The 17,327-nt window shown below is 37.9% G+C and overlaps 2 protein-coding genes across 4 annotated transcripts in view; both read left to right on the forward strand.

Annotated features, from left to right (window-relative positions):
- The window catches only part of LOC133484017 (zinc finger matrin-type protein 1-like), a 27,273-nt gene continuing 9,946 nt past the window's right edge, over window positions 1–17,327 (forward strand). The window contains exons 1-7 of one of the 3 annotated variants that reach the window (XM_061786062.1): window positions 1–332; window positions 4,856–4,962; window positions 5,044–5,127; window positions 5,393–5,528; window positions 5,665–5,922; window positions 6,103–6,193; window positions 7,123–8,066. In XM_061786062.1, coding sequence (XP_061642046.1) covers window positions 194–332; window positions 4,856–4,962; window positions 5,044–5,127; window positions 5,393–5,528; window positions 5,665–5,922; window positions 6,103–6,193; window positions 7,123–8,050 — 1,743 coding nt within the window. In that variant the 5' untranslated portion in view covers window positions 1–193 and the 3' untranslated portion in view covers window positions 8,051–8,066. Of the gene's footprint in view, window positions 333–4,855; window positions 4,963–5,043; window positions 5,128–5,392; window positions 5,529–5,664; window positions 5,923–6,102; window positions 6,194–7,122; window positions 8,067–17,327 lie in introns of those variants that run through there. The other 2 variants (XM_061786063.1, XM_061786064.1) reach the window with 2 other exon arrangements.
- On the forward strand, window positions 13,520–15,860 carry cd8b (cd8 beta). The gene is made up of 5 exons (XM_061786066.1): window positions 13,520–13,658; window positions 14,666–15,016; window positions 15,339–15,425; window positions 15,623–15,712; window positions 15,823–15,860. Exons 1-5 carry the CDS (start codon window positions 13,589–13,591, stop codon window positions 15,858–15,860), a joined length of 636 nt encoding a protein of 211 aa, XP_061642050.1. The 5' UTR covers window positions 13,520–13,588.

The raw sequence follows: 17,327 nt of genomic DNA on the forward strand, positions 1-17,327 counted from the left end.
CGCCTGCGCGTCACCTGGGGCTAATACTTTATTTCTTTTATATTTATTGTTTGTATTATTATACGTTTTTATTTCCTGCCATTGTACTGTTCCTCATTCCAGTTCGGTAGGCGACGGTAATGCACCTGAAAGCTAGTTTGGCAACCGTCTAAAAGAAGAAGAAGAAGAAGAAGAAGTCAGTTGGGGGCTAAAAATGGACCTGCTGAACGTCAGCACTCCGCAGTCTGTGGAGTCTGGCGCTCAAAACAACATTGATAGTGCCCCTTTAGTGACTTCTGCTACGGAGCCAGATAAAGTAATAAACATTAAAATTGATAGTACCCAGATTGGAGGTGAGTCTTGCCAAAAACGGGGCAATTCGGTCGTTTGTCATTCGACCTGACGAACGACGTTGGCTTTCTTGCTAACTGGCTGGCTAGCCGCATTGCATTCAGTTTGATAGCTCATTACCTAGACGTGATAACGTCACAATTTTGACCAAGCCGAAGCAATGAAAGCTAAAATCACCCCGCAATAAAAAGTAAACGTTAGGGCAATGTTGATAATAGCGTGAATAAAATAAAATAAAAAAATGTGTTCACCGATGGCTCGCGGTGTCAAAATAGTTGCTAATCTTCCCCCCACCCCCCAATTCAACAAAGCTATAACAGACAGGCCCATTACGCTGGTGGAGCAGTTACTCGCAATTTCAAAGACTTCAATTTTGTGGGTGGCAGGTTTAAACTGTATCGAGCTGTCGTATAATTTAGGTTAAAATCCACTGATCGGATTTAAGACATTCTCTTATAGGTTTTTCAGAGTGCCAATAAAATCAGTGAGTTATATAATAGATTAGTTTTTGTTTTGTTCCTGTCTCACTTGTCACTTGGAATAGTTTAAACTGCAACAGTTCAAGGTAAGTACCCCATCAGGCATGTCTCTGCAAATGTCTAAATGTATCATTTAATAAAGACATTTATTTTACTTGGCACTTAAAATTTGCGAACATAAATAGTTTCGAACATAATCAAGTGCTAAAATAGCTATGAATAGGTGGTTTCTTATTCTTACAGAACCAAGTAAAACTAAATGATAACCTCAGCAAAAGCACTTTTGCTTCTGCAGATGTAAGCATTTTCACTGCTAGTTAACAGATTAATCGTGTATTTTGAATTAACGACATGTCTAATGTCCGTTATTGATCATGTCATATTTACCCCAGGACACACAGTTTTTAATCATACACAATGCATTAAACAATGCAAAGAACAATACAAACAGGTCAATTTTGAATCATAAGGCCTGTTTATTGATTTTATGTTTAGATATTTAAATTCTGGACAAAGAACCACAAGCTTTTATGAAATTTAATGAATTCCCTGACAATTAAGCCTGACAGTATTCATGCACAGCTGGGTTGCGAGAGACTTTGAACTGCAAGAAAATCTAACTAAATCAATACTCAACTTATACATTTTTACAAATCCCCTATATTTTCCAAAACAGCAGAAAATCTGTAAGAAAGAGGTTCACATTGAATTTACTTCAACAGTAATTTGCATTGTTTGTCAAGAAGAAAGTTTTGCCCCCTTTTCATGCATTTCAGACAGTAAAAGATACACATGGACACAATTTAAAAAACGTTGGTCACAGAAATAACTAAATATCTGTATAATATATAAGAATCGGACAAAAGTAATCAACAAATACTGAAAGTTAATCAAAACCAGACATTGCTTTTGAATTGTGGTTCAACAGAAGTATTAAAAAAAAAAACTCATGAAACAGGCCTGGACAAAAATTATGGTACCCTTAATATTTTGTTACACAACCTTTTTCTTTGTATGCTTCATTTTCACATCTCTGAACATATAGCTGATTGCCTTGCCAAACGTCTGTCCAAAGGATAGCTTTGTAGCTTTTCGATATGCAGTTTGGCAAATTCCAGTTTCGGCTTTTTTAGGATTGTGGGCTCCTTGGTTGTCTCCCATCAAGTCCACTTTAGTCAAACAATGACAGATGGTGCGATCTGACACTGATGTACCTTGACCTTGGAGTTTACCTTTTAATTTCTTTGGAGGTTGTTCTGGGCTCTTTTACTACCATTCGTATTATCTGTCTCGTCAATTTGTCAACAATTTTCCTCCTGCAGCCACGTCCAAGGAGGTTGGCTATAGTCCCTTGGATCTTTCTGAATAATATGTGCAACTGTAGTCACAGGAACATCCAGATGATAGGAATGGTCTCATAGACTTTTCACGTGCTTGTCTATAATTTTCTTTCTAATCTCCTGAGACAATTCTCTCCTTCGCTTCCTCTGGTCCATGTTTAGTGTGGTGCACACCATGTCACTAAACAGCACAGTGCTTACTTGTCTCCCTGTAAATAGGCCGACTAACTGATTACAAGTTTGAAGACACCTCTGATGCTAATTAGAGGACACACATGTCCCTATGGTCAAATTATTTTCAATCTTTTATAGGGGCACCGTCATTTTTGAGTTTCATGAGTTTGTTTTTTAAAATAATTCTGTTAATCACAATTAAAATCCAGTGTCTGATTTTCATTGGTTATTTTTCATTACATTTGTATTCATTATTACTTTTGTCAGATTCAAGTTATTTATGTGACCACTGTGGGTCTTTCATTCATTAACAGAGGGGTACCAACAATTTTGCCCACATGTATTGTGTTACTCTGACTTAAAGTTTTACTTAGTACATATAGTTAATCTTCACATATATTTTTGCACTATTTAACTGATAGAAATCTGACCTAGCCGGCATGGTTGTCGACTGGTTAGCACATCTGCCTCACAGTTCTGGGGACCTGGGTTCAAATCAAATCCTGGCTGTGTGGAGTTTGCATGTTCTTCCTGTGCCTGGGTGGGTTTTCTCCGGGCGCTCCGGTTTCCCCCCACATTCCAAAAACATGCGTGGTAGGGTGATTGAAGACTCTTTAATTGCCCCTAGGTGTGAATGTGAGTGCGAATGGTTGTTTGTTTCTATGTGCCCTGTGATTGGCTGGCGACCGGTTCAGGGTGTACCCCGCCTCCCGCCCGAAGATGGCTGGGATCGGCTCCAGCAGCCCGCGACCCCAGTGAGGATAAGCGGTAAAAGAAAATGGATGGATGGAAATCTGACATATACTATTTGTCTGTACTACTCCAAGCAAATTATTAACAGGAGGATGTTGTACGTTTCAATGACATGATGGGAGATCATTCTCTATAATTCAGTGGAACTTCCAAGATCAACCCCCCAAACGTTGCACTCGTCGCCTATAGTAGACAGTATTGCTCTGCAAACACCTTCCTGTTTACTCTCTATTATGTGTCAGCCAGGTGTCTTCAAAGCATATGTAGTTTTACTGCTTAGTTTTATACTGTGGTCAACCTCTTTATATTTGTATGATAGTTAGGAATTCTAAAATGTTACCCTTGATGAGACGAGCTGAATGTCTCAACAACTTAAAACATTGCCTGTATTGAGACTATAATTAATGTACAGCATTTCCTCATGCAATGTTATTTTAAATTTTAACTTTCTCATGAAGCCCCTTGCGATTCTTGTGATTAAGGGCTATGCAAATAAACCTGACTTGACATTAGCTTATTTGCAAGTACTTGGGCTTTGGAACAGGAGTATCAGGGTTAAGTTCTCGCGCTGTACAAAAAAAAAAAAAAAAAAAGACTTGCGGTCACTTGCTCCTTGCTGGATTTCAATAGGTGTGTGTTGGACTGGAGCAGTGGTTCTCACACTTTTTAAAAATACTTAACTCTCCAAGTAGCACAATCATCACCAACACAGAAATTCATTAGCTCAGTAAGGCAAAGTATTCATCAAAAATGAGAGGTTTTATTCCTAAAAAGTATATTTAATATTGTAAGCCACTAACATTATGCACAATTTACACACTACTTAATTATTCAATAAAATGTATTTTCGCATAAAAGTTCAGTAAAAAACACTTTAATGAATGATTTAAAATCATTAAAGATTAAAAGCAAAGGTGCTAAAAAGAATAATAAATCCAACTGAACTGTACCTATTTGGGTTGTGTGATTTAAGCTAAAATTATAATCATAATTATTTTTGATCAATGTTGTAATCACAATTATTAATGACAATTATTCATCATGTTCAGGAATATCTTTATTTTTACTGAACTACTTTCAGCAAACAATATGTAAACAATTTCCAATGGAAGATGAAACTTTAAAAAAAAATCTTTCATTTTAGAATAAATGATAATTAAAAAATACCCAATAATAAAAAAAAATACTCTTTACTCATACACTAATTGAATATATATGCTATTGTCTTGTTTAACGTCGCTTGCCCTGACAATGGATCCTGATCCCTTTCATGTTACTAGCTCCTCTCCATGATGCTCCTCATCTTCAATTTATTGCTGTACTTTCTTCTCTCGCCATGACTTACTGGGGTGTCCCTTCATGTTATTTAGGTGGTTTAATGAAGCTGGAACAATGCGTTCGCCCCCTGGTAGTTGGCTGACTACTGAATGTGCAGTAAAGCCTGTATTTTTAATGTAAATATCACCGACGATCAGGTTAATTTAATCGTGGCAGCCCAAATCGTGATCACAATTAAAATTCAGTTAATTGTGCAGCCCTACTACTTAGGCAGTGATTCGTTTGCATACCACCACAATTTTGAGAGTCACTGGACAAGAGGATCCACTGTAGTTTGCAGTTTGAGTTTTGCTTTTGGAATCAAATGGAGCTCTACAATATGGGCTATTGTTTGCATTTGTCTGGTGATGAATCTAGTGGAATGGAATCACTTTTTCTCTTATGCAATCAATCTCATCACTTAACTACATCCTCCTTGAAGCTGTATGTTTTGCCATTCAGGAAATGCAAGTGACGAGGAACTCTTGAAAGGTCTCCTTACTGACCAACGCTGCCATGTGTGTGAAGCTGTGCTGTTGTTTGAGTCTCAGCGACTGTCACATTATGAGGTTTGGGACACTTATCCAATACACATTGAATTTCTGCCTCTGAGACCTCATTATACCATCTCTGTTACCTCTCAATTGCAGGGGAAAAAACATGCCCAGAAGTTGAAGCTGTACTTGCATAACAAGAGAGATGAAATGAGACATACAGATTCGGCTGGACTGCTGGTTAGCATTTCACAGGGGGATGACTTTCAACTTGGAGAACTGCTTTTACTTTATTACCCATTTTCTTTCCCAACTATATCAGGGCAGAAAGGTCATACATATTGTACTTGTAACTACAGTATAGATGTACAGGTAAAGAAAGACAACAGTAGAAGCACTCGAGCCATAATTCAAAGCATGTAGTGTGGTAATTGATAGAAGCCGATGTTTCCCTCCTCTAATTTTGCATCAGAAAGCAAAAATGTTCTTCTCCTTCATTTTGCAGCACAGCATGCCGACCGATAAGGATCGTTGTTGTGAGCTGTGTAACATGGTGTTTACATCTCCTGTGGTAGCAAAGTCACATTATGAAGGCAAAGTCCACACCAAAAATCTCAGAAAACAAAGTATTCATAAGCCAGGTAAGTGTATGTCAGAGGAAAAGCATTATTGATGTGAATTGTAGTATTTAGAATAATATAATAGCTATGGTGTACTGTTATATTTGAGAAAGTCAAGTGTCACTTAAATTGAATTGATTTCTCTTGGACCGAACAGAGAATAACACAGAGGTCAGCACTTTACCCAGTCCTTCGGTGGACTGTGCTACTGAAGACCACATATCAGGATCAGGGAACAGTACAGACCTGACAACTGATCCAAATGCAGCCAGTTCAGACTCAAACAAGTACTGTGTTTTGTGTGAGGCCTCCTTCAATAATCCCCAAATGGCACTGCAACACTACAGTGGCCGCAAGCACCAAAGGAAGAAGGCCAGACAGGAAATGTTCAAAGAGCTTGAAGTTGTCCATGAAGGTAACATGGGGTCCGGCGTCCACCAAAGAAAGACAAACACGCATACTGTAGGAATTTAAATGAAGAGTATTTTTGAAATGGTATCAAGAGTTAACCAGAAGGTTGCAAGCAGTGCATCTCAAGTTTTTGTTCTTTTCTTCCACCCTCTTCCTTCATTCCCACCTCATTTGTTTTCTGCAGAGAACCCTCTGTCATGCGCCATATGTAATTTGCAATTCAACTCTGTGGAAATGTACCAAGCCCATATGCAGGGGAACAAGCACCACACCAGGTAAACTTGCTGCTGTCTGTATTTTTAGTGATACACTCAGAGGTTTGCTGTATTAACTAAAAAAAATGCTTAAAGATTTAGCTTTCCTGTGATTTACTGAACTGATCTTAAGTCACATATAACCACTATTTATTTATGTATGGAGTCGACCACCTTAGGCCGAATTGTTGCATACCAGTGAAAGGCGATGTTGCCTAATGCTGAAGGGCAAATGCCCTAGAAATTGCTTTTTCATCAATGACCCCAAACACGCAGGATCTTGAGCATAATGAGCACTATCTCTGCTCCAGACTAAGGTTAGCCTTAATCCAAATGAGAACAGAATGCTGTTTCTGAGCTCTAACCAAGAATTACAAAGGAATTGTGAAATGTACAGTATTTCAATCATCCTGAGTTGGACTCCCTGTTCACAGAAGTTGGTTGGCTCCAAGCCACACTGATAAACAGTACATCTACTGTCGTATTTTTTTAAAATAGCCTTTTATTCCTTTACCGTCACTTTCTGTAAAGGGATTACAATCACAATTTTTTTTTCATGTTTTGATTTTGAATAAAATTAATTCATTCATTTGTGTGTAAGGATTTTGAGCTTGACTTTTTTTTTTTTTTTTTAAACTATATTTTTCTGAAGACCACTATAGCTACGTTAGGTAAATAAAATGTAAAAAAAAAAAAAAAGAAAAGCTGTTAGTATAATGTACACCACTATAAGTGTAAAACATGCTGTTAATACTACTGTCATTCAAAACAGCAATATTGTGAAGGCAGATTTTTGGATACCATCCTCATTTTAGATTTCAATATATTACAGGGGTACAAATGGCATGCCAGATGAGTGCATAAAATGGGTATAATTCATGAAGTTTCAGCATTTATGAGCGCATTTATTTTAAACTGAATTGTTACGTTTTTGTTTGTTTGTTTACCAGGGAGAAAAAGGTCTTCAAACTGTGCAAATCCCGACAGAAATCCTATAGCACATTCACCGATGAGCTTGCACATTACATCGAAGTCCAGAAAGCTCGTGGACTCGCACCCAAGATTGGCCTGACTCTATCTAAGGATGAACCGCAGAAAGGAGGTGATCAAGTAGATGCGGTAGCGGATTTAGACAAGGGGCATATGACACAACGAGGCCAGACCATGGCTAACCTTTTTCCCACGCATTACCCTCACCCACCCAATTGTGCCCCTCACTTCACTGTAGAAGGTTTCCAAACTCTGTATATGGGCCCTCCATGGCCGTCCAGGGGTTGGGACTGCAATCGTCCTCCATCTTTCGCAAACTTAAAGCCTTCACTGGAATCTGCTGCTCCACCTCTGAAGAGACACAGAAAGTGCTCAAGCTCCTCCTCGTATTCTTCCGCATCATCTTCCTCTTCCTCGTATTCCTCCTTCACAAGCAGTGGAGCAAGTGACAGTGAGGAGGGTGAACACAGACAAAGACAGAGGCGGAGGACCAAAAGATCCAGGAGGGAAAGAGGCAGTCCATCACGAGCTGCAAGCTCAGAAAAGGCGAGGCGCAGGCAACAAAAGAGAGCAAGAGATGATCACTCAGAGGAGAGGAGGAGAGATGATAATAGGGGACCAGGGGAAGAGAGGAGAAAGAAGGGGAAATACCACAGCAAGCAGAGATGGCAAGAAAGGAAACTAGTAGAGGAAAAAGTGAAGGACAGCGTAGCGCTCCCTGACATGATGGAAACTAGACAAGAGACGGAAGCGAATGTTGTGCAGCCAAATGACAAACAGGAACAACACGTCAATGTTAAATTTAGAAAAGACAAGAAGAAAACAAAAATGATAGACAATAGGACGGAGGAGGAGAGGTTGTGGGATGATTCCATTCTGGGTTGTTAAACCCGGGAAGTGGATTCAAATATGTCCATCCATCCATTTTCCGTACCGCTTATCCTCACTAGGGTCGCGGGCAAGCTGGTGCCTCTCTCAGCTGACTACTGGCAAGAGGCGGGTGCACCCTGAACTGGTCGCTAGTCAATCGCAGGGCACACATAGACAAACAACCATTCAAACTCACATTCACATGGGCAATTTAGAGTCTTCAATCAACCTACCACACATGTATTTGGAATGTGGGAGGAAATCGGAGTAACTGGAGAAAACCCACGCAGGCACGGGCAGAACATGCAAACTCCACACAGGCGAGGCCGGATTTGAGCCCTGGTCCTCAGAACTCCGAGGCAGATGTGCTAACCATCCACATCTTAATATGTAATCATAAGATTTTAACACAATTTAAAGGCAAAACCACCCATCTATAAATGTCAAACTGGAAAGATTGAGTTAATTGAAAGAAATGTCTAAAAATTATTTTATAATCGTACTGTCCAAGCTGGCTAATCATTCTCTGGTTCCAATTAACTTATTCCTCTATGTTTGAAGGTACCGCTCATACCCACGTCTTTGTAAACTACATTTTTCACTCTTATACTAAATTACATTTAACTTGCACTTTCAATCGTTATTGGTATAAATGTTCTTAGTAATTTTCTGGACAGTTGCATATGAAAAACCCAAATTGTGGATTGGGGCTTGTAATTTCTTTAGCAGCCTGTGGTGGGCGCTTTTGGGTCAGTGAAGGCTCTATATCAGGGGTCGCCTACCTTTTTGAACCTTAGAGCTCCGTCTTAACTGATTAATACGACGGGCAACCACTTTGCTACAAACTTCTGAAATAATACATTTGCTTAAATTATTTGGCTTCAATATGATTTGGTCATGCGCTACAATACTGACATTTAAACTAAACGTGTGTTTATATATATATATATATATATATATATATATATATATATAGTGTAGGGGTGGGACTTAAATAATAACAAATAAATAATAAATTACAAACAAATGAATTAATTAAAGAAGTTCATGCTTTTTAATCGCATTTTGTGTTCCAAGCAACACGTAACCTTTGTCATTACATGATTTCCTGGTAGACCGATTAGTTTTCTCGGACTGATAGAAGGCAAATTTCATTTAAAAAAAAAAAAAAACAACTACCTGATGGAAGCCTTGATAAGTGTAGTTTTGTGTAAATTGTACAAAAACGAGTTTCCATCCCACTAAAGCACTTCAATTCTTCGACGTGATTAAACTTTTCAACTGCCATGCAGAAACCATTTAAAGACAATGCTTAAAAAAAAAAATTTTTTTTAATAAAATGGCACTTCAGGTCTCTTTAATTTTGGCCAGGGATATTTTGTATTAGTTTTGCTACTGTTTAGTATTGAAATGCAATTAAATGCATTTTTCCAGCGTTAACAATATTCCTCTCTGTGTCAATTATTTGATTAAGTCGGCCACTAAAATCCACTTAAAGCCCACATTATATATACCTACTGTACACCCATACTTAGTGGTGAACTCAAAGTGCATTTTTTAAATTGAGGTTTTTATTATTAAGGGAGAAAAAAAAAATCCAAACCTACAGGGCTGTGTGAAAGTGATTACCCTCCCTGTTAAAACGTAAATGTGGTTTATCATACCTGAGTTCTATTTCTCTAGCCACACCCAGGCCTGATACTGCCACACCTGTTCTCAATCAAGAAATCACTTAAATAGGACCTGCCTGACAAAGTGAAGAAGACCGAAAGATCCTCCAAAGCAAAACATCATGCCAACAGTGTTGGGCATCGAGAACCAATTGGAACCGGGACTAACATGCCAGTTGTCCTGGAATTGTTCCAATTAAAACATTTCAGTTCCCAGTTTCGATGCCTACACTCCACCGACCATGAAGAAGAAAGTGGCGAAAACCAACAAAAAAGAATGCGCACGAAGACGTGCTTGTGCCCAATGGCAGCGGTGAACAAAAGTGTGTCGTAACTATGTTAAAATAAATGACCAGTCACCTCAGTGCAACACTTATTATATTGTGCAAAGGAGGCTTTCACGATGTGTAGAAGTCTGACGCGGTCCCTCCCGCTCTGACCCTCAGCCTACACCGCGCAGAACATTGAGGCAGCTAACAGGTTGAGTGGTGGGTTGCACTGTTGCAGTAATTGTTTCAAGCATTTTAGTCTTCAGACCAACGTAAAAGCTGATGACAGACACAAAAATAAGACATGAATTACTTTACCATACTGGAAAGAAACTAGAAATCGTCGCATTACAAGCTTAACATTGAGCTAAAATTTCACCAAATGTCCAGCTAGCAACTTTACATTACAAGGAATTGGGAAGAAATTCACAAAAACGTTGTCTCAAAGTATTACAAACGCTAACCTTGTGTCTCATCGGTGTGTCGGTAATCAACATTTTACAGAGCATTTTGTTCCATCCATTACTCTTTTGTGTTCGTTTTAAATTCGTTTATACCGGTGTCGTGTGACGTAAATTTTTCGGCCCAAAATGCAGAGTTCTGGTGTGTACCCTTCAAAATAAAAGGCTACATGCTTAAAACAGGAAGTCAAGTTAAAAGTTGCACATATAAACCATTTGATGTGATAAAACATCATAACTATTTTAACAATGCTATATTTAACTTTTAGCTGAAACATTCTCAATTGGGTTAGTCCCACACACATTGACTTTTAGTTCATAGGTTTGATATTGATACTGGTTATAAAGAGTGCCGAGTCAAATGTTGATTTTAGTTTATGCTGCAGGCTGCTAAGAAAATGGATGTTCATACTTTTGACACCCTTTATTTAAACCATGCAAACCTTTTTGACCCAGCCCTCTAAAATAATCGGAATTGAGAATCGTTTGGAAGCAGAATTGAAATGAAGATCCGGAATCGCTCAAATTCAAACGATGCTCAACCCTACATGCCAAGACCTAAAAGCTTCACGAACAAAGAAAGTAATTGAGATCTGTCAATGTAGAAAAGGTTATAAAGCCATTTCTAAAGCTTTGGTACTCCAATGCACCACAGTGAGAGCTATAATCCTCAAATGGTGAAAACATTTTGATGATCATCCAAAACCAGTCTGCCACTGATTTGCTGAAGAAAAACAAAATGAAGACTTTGGAGTGGCCTAGACAAAGTCTTGACTTGAATCCTATTGAGATGCTGTCGCATTACCTTAAAAAGGCGGTTCATGCTCAAAAACCCTCCAATGTCGCTGTATTACAACAATTTGCAAAGATGAGTGGGCCAAAATTCCTCCACTGTGCTGTAGGATACTCAAGTTATCGTTAACGCTTAATTGCAGTTGTTGCTGCTACGGGTGGCCCAACCAGTTATTAGGTTTAGTGGGCAATCACTTTTTCACACGGGGCCAATGTGGGCTTAGATTTTTTTTCTCCTTTAATCATAAAAACCTTTTTTTAAAAACTGCATTTTGTTTTTACTTGTATTGTCTTTGACTAATACTTAAAATTGTTTGATGATGGGAAACTTAAGTGTGACAAACATCCCAAAAAAATAAGAAATCAGGAAGGGGGCAAACGCTTTTTCCACACCACTGTATATACTGTTTATCTTTAAAATGCTTATAAGTGCAATTAAAACAGCAGCTAGTTGTTGGCTATTGTCTAGGTGCCCTTGAACAAAAGATTGTCTGGTGCTTATGTGGTGCAAAGCTATTAGTGCGCCTTCAACTCTGAATTGCTGCTTGCATGCCTGCATGTGTGTGCTCTGGTTCTGTGTGTGGTATGCAACATCGGAGTGTGAGTTTTATTTCCCCTGGATGAATTAGAATGAGAAAAATAACCAAAATTATGCTTGTATAGTACACTATGGTTTCTATTTAACAAAACAAACACCAATGAATGAAACCAACAAAGCTTCCGTGCGTGTGTTCGTCTGGTGTGCGGGGGTCGTTTTTCCACAAACAATGTTTCAACTTAAGCAGATTAAACAGTCACTTGTTTGGCATGTACAAACTGAATAGGAAATATCCAAAGCAGGCATTAATCTATTAGAGAACAAACACCTATCAATAATAAATATGTAGTTGTAAATGCATAAGAAATCAGGTTATTGTAAGTCTTTATACCACCTCTTTTCACTAAAAAGTGAAAAGTACAAGAGAAAAAATGGGTTAAAAATGAGTTGTTTCTGTCCTCCACCTTGCTGTGAGTCAGGTACAGTCAATATGGTAAGCATCATAACAGTATTTAAATGAATTGTAAATAAAATGCGAAAGAAGCGGTGTTTTGGCAGAGGTTTACTAAACACCCAATTTCATTGACAAAGGTACCTACAAAGGCTTAATAGTGGAGTGACGTATAACCAGCCAACTCTGAAGCAGATCAAGATCTCCTGTTTTCATAGAATCCTGTGGTCTCATTCCCTATCTCACTCGAGTCGGCGACCCACTCAGTACTTCAGGGGGCCCACATCCTCTTACTTAAGAGACCACCATGCACACACACACACGCGGTTATCTTTATTTTAGCACAAACACTTATTGCAAACTTAACCTGGCTCGGCTCCATCAAATGGAACCTAAACAAATAACGTGGCATGCATTGCTGATCAATTTTGAGTCAGTCATTTGAGTCATGAGTGATGACGACATACAAATGTTCCAAAATTTCTTCAAAACATGCATTTGCTAAAATAACAGAAATTGTAATCCAACTCCTCTTTAAATGCGGATGAAAGAACAAAGGTTGTCATCTAAGAATTAAGGATGACAACCTTTGTTCTTCAGTGCTTTGATATTTTAGGTCATTATTGAAGCTGGGTTTATAGGACTCAGCTGAACTCGAGGGCACGCACCTGAGACCACAGGAACGCAAACTGCTGTTATGTCGAAACATGACTTTTGTGTCACTCGACACACTGCTGAGCGTCACCTTGTCTTTCTCTTGGTCCTCATCCCAAAACGGGACTCATTGCTTGGACTACAAAGCTAAATTACACATTCACAAGATATATAAAAATGCAATTAAATAATTTTTTTTTAAAATGAGTATCTAATTCAAGAGGTAATAAGTTCAATATGCAATATTATTGCTGTTCTCATTTGCAATGTTTAATGTACAGCATTATACTAGTAGGGGTTCACTAATAGGACAAAAACACTCAGTATAACGCAGTGCAGTTTTATACTACTGCAAACTACATAATTGTTCAATTAAATAATCAAAAATGATAAACTGTGATAGTCATTTAAAATAAATATATTTTGAATGATAAAAGTAATTTCTGACAGCAAGACGGTACTCCTCAAGTGGCCTGTGAGTTACATATACTCACAGGCCGTTGATTAATGTTGAATGGTTAATGCAGAAATGTGTTCAGTCCTCTCCAGTAGGTCGTTTGTGTGTGTGTGTGTGTGTGTGTGTGTGTGTGTCACATCAGGGCGTTACCATGACGACTTAGGTACCTGTCACACACAACCCTCCCATCATCTCGTGAGTGATAGACGGCAGAAAATGAAATGATCAGCATTGCTCCCCAACTTGCACTCAAGATCAACAAAGATGCGAACGTTCGCGCTTGAAGTGATTCTGCTACCGTGGACTCTGCTGACACCATGCCTGTGGTCATTTGGTGAGCTTATGTCATTGGTTGTTATTTTATACACACATACATTTGTTTGTATGACAGCTCGTTCAGGAACCTTTAGCGAAGGATCTATCCTGCGCTGATTCTTTCTGATTAATTGTGGAATATGGTATAGTCTTACCAATCATTGATCTTAACATGACAGTTGATCTCAGACAATACAGCCTTTGTTTTATTTGGGCGAATTATGATAGATTTAGTCATTTGTCCTTTAAGGACCTTTTAATTGCCGTCTGTTAACAGGGCCATAGGCCAAAGAAGCAGCCATTAGTTTTCTGTGCAGATTCAGGATTGTTCAACAATTTCTTAAATTTACATATAATGTATGAATGTAATGATAAAATTCAAGCTTATGCATAACTAGGGTAACTGTCGGTCTCCAACAAGTAGCTTGCCCTGTTTTTGAGAAGGTTACTAAAGGGCCAAAAAATACTGTATGTGCATGAAGGCTGTCTGTGTTTTTAATAACCATTCAATGTAGACATCCTGTCCCTTTGCTTTACAAAAACATTACCATAGATTTTAAAAAATAAAATAAAAAAATTCACGGCGGAAAAGTATTTTGGTCTCGGTTTTCATTTTGTCAAAGTAGTCTCATAGTGTAAAAGGGTTAGAGACTCCTTGTCTACAATTTGGTGCAGATCCAAATCATCATTACTTTTTCCTGCTAGAGGTTTGCCATTCTAGTTTTTTTTTTGCTTGTTTTTTTTTTTTTTTTTTGTTTTTTTTTGGAATATTGCATATTGGGTATCATGTTAAGACAGTGATAACAGAATGAGTTTACAATTACCAAAAGTGTCGAGTTGTTAAAGGTATTAAGAGGCAGATTGATTGTGTACGCTTAAGATCCGATCTCAAGAATGTGTTAACCCAGCAAGCTGTTACTGCTTAATAGAAACAGATCAGGGATTGCACCAGTGTACATACAGTATCAAAAGTAGCCTTCAGCACTGTACTGTTTAAGCTTGTGTCCTGTTTTTTTCCCACTATAGGTTCGGGCCAGATCCTGCAACCAGCAGTCAGCATCCTCTACCCGCAGCTCCTCAGTACACAGTTTATTCAATGCAAATGCGTCAATATCGCCTGCGAGTCAGTCTTCTGGTTCCGCACTATTTTCAACCAAAATAAAGTTCAGTTTCTGGGCAGGTCAAACAATGCCAATCGTGTAGTTTACGGAAACAGTACGGAAGTTAGTCGCTTCCAATTGACAAAAAAGAACAGTGAGGCCTTCATACTGCAAATCATCAATGTGACAGAAGAGGACACCGGAATATATTCTTGTATTTTAAAGGACAGGAAAAATGAAGAACTATGGCAGCCTGGCTTTCTTCTTCTCCCTGGAGGTTTGTATGCTCACTAAAACGTATTAGTGTACCGCTAAATTTGTTGCAGCTTTTGTATTGGATGTCATTATAGTGCATGGGTTAGGGTTTATGCTATGATCTCTAAATTTAAAAGTGTGTAATGTTATTGGGCACACTTTGATTTGTGTTGTTTCGTTTTAATGCCCTGAAGCTGAAAAAAAAGAAGAACAAAAGAAATTATCCTTTGTTGTAATCGTATGTTTGGAGCAAAGTCCATTGAGGTGTTTCTTATATATCAACATGAAAACAGGCTAATGTTTAGCCCTTGTTCAAGTGACTCATTGCATTTCTTGTGGTGAAGTCAATCTTTATGTAACAGAACGGCTCCCGACTAAACCACCTGAATCAACACTCCAACTTAACTGTAGCTGCACTGACACTTTAGCAGGTAAGTCATTCATACATGGTGTTCTGCTGCTTATAGATCTGAATTATTTACGTATGCGGTAAATCAAAAAGCAGATAATGACTGATACGGCAAGAAAACAGGTTATTGCTAGGTGAGCCCATCAAATGATTTGTTTTATTATGTAGCTACGACACATTTAAATCACATTGTGTATATTTTTTAATATTGTGCACCAGGTGATTGTGACTCACTCGTCTTGTGGTCATTGGGTGGACTTGCCACAGTCCTGGTGACAACACTCGTCTGCAGCCTGTACTACTTCAGCCGTGAGTATTCCAACATTGTTTCCAATGTAATATTGGTCATGTTTCTCACATCACAAATTTGAATGAAGGACACTATGATTTTGTGTTTTTGTACACATTGTTTCTTACAGGACTTCCCAAAAAATGTCAGCACCATTTTGTGAAGTAAGTATAATGTTAGAGCTTGTTAAGTATGCTCTTTGAAAGTTAGAGCTTGCTGTTTTGACAGTATGTAATTGAGTGTTTTCTTTCCATTTATTTCAAAGGCGAAGGAAAAAGACAAGTGCTCAATAAACAACATACCTGCCAAAGTATGTACCATATTCACAAAATTGCAACATAGTTTTGTCCATAGTGTTTGTGGATTTTGTTGTTAAAGACCTCAATGAACACAATATGTTGGTTAACTCGGTCTGATTTTCTACTACTTGGAGCTGTGGAACCAGAGTTAATGGTCTTGAGTTCAAACAATTCAAGCATTGGATATTTTCATTAATTTACACAAATGCATGTTAAAATCTTACCTCCACCCCCCAAAAAAGAAGATGGTTCAAACACTTTGTCATTTGTTTCTCTGATTACAGTATCGGAAGTGTCTCACTTTGCAAGCGTTTTAACGACTGGAGGAGCACAAAAGGATTGAATCCAATAACAAAAGATTCTGATATGACAGACTTGCAGGATAAAGCTCCAGGGATCCACCATGGTGATAAGCACTTGACTTAATATCTCATTTATAATATATACAGTATATTTTGTACTTTTTTTTGTTTGAATCTGTCAAATCATGTTTGTAGTTTAGCAGATATTTGAAGCACAACTTATATCTTTTTTTCATTAACTTTGGCCAATCAAAGAGTTTGTAAATCCAAATGAAACATTTGTACAAACATCTGTAAGACTTTTTTTTTTTTTTTTAATCTCAAAACATAAAATTTTCCGTTCTGTAAAAATACAGTGTTGGGAAGTTTACTTTGGAAATGTAGTTGTTTAGTTACCTTGTCGAAAAATTGAATAGTAGTGTAACCATTTCAATTATTTTCTCAAATTAATACAACTAATTACATTTGATTACATTTTGATTACTTTTTTTGAATGAATGCATGAACGGGACTCTTGGTTGTTTCCTCAAAAAGCAGATTGAAATCACAGATCATCATCAAACCATAGATTTGTTCATTACACAAAGAATAAACCGATAACAAAACGTGTTGAAATTTAAAAACATTCAACAACCACAAAAAAAGAAAAAACAATGCCATGTTGACCTAATGCAGACCAGATGAGAAGAAGAAGAAGAAGAAGAAGAATCATCTTTTATTGTCATGAACATGCATGCATGCACACGAAATTTGTTCTCTGCATTTAACCCATCACAGTGAACACATACACGTTAGTGGAACATGTTCCTTAAAAAAAAGTCCAAAATTATAAAGGTGAAAGAAAATTGCTCTTTTATGTGTTCAAAATTGTAACTATCAGTCTAACCTTTTCAAAATATCAGACAAAAGTAATAAATTGCACCACAAGGTAGCACTTGCAAGTTATATTTGGAAAAGTACAATATATCATGTTTGAGACAACACCGCCGACTGGTTAGCACATCTACCTCACAGTTTTGAGGACACGGGTTCAA

This window comes from Phyllopteryx taeniolatus, chromosome 9 (assembly GCF_024500385.1).
Source record: "Phyllopteryx taeniolatus isolate TA_2022b chromosome 9, UOR_Ptae_1.2, whole genome shotgun sequence".
Lineage (NCBI taxonomy): Eukaryota > Metazoa > Chordata > Actinopteri > Syngnathiformes > Syngnathidae > Phyllopteryx > Phyllopteryx taeniolatus.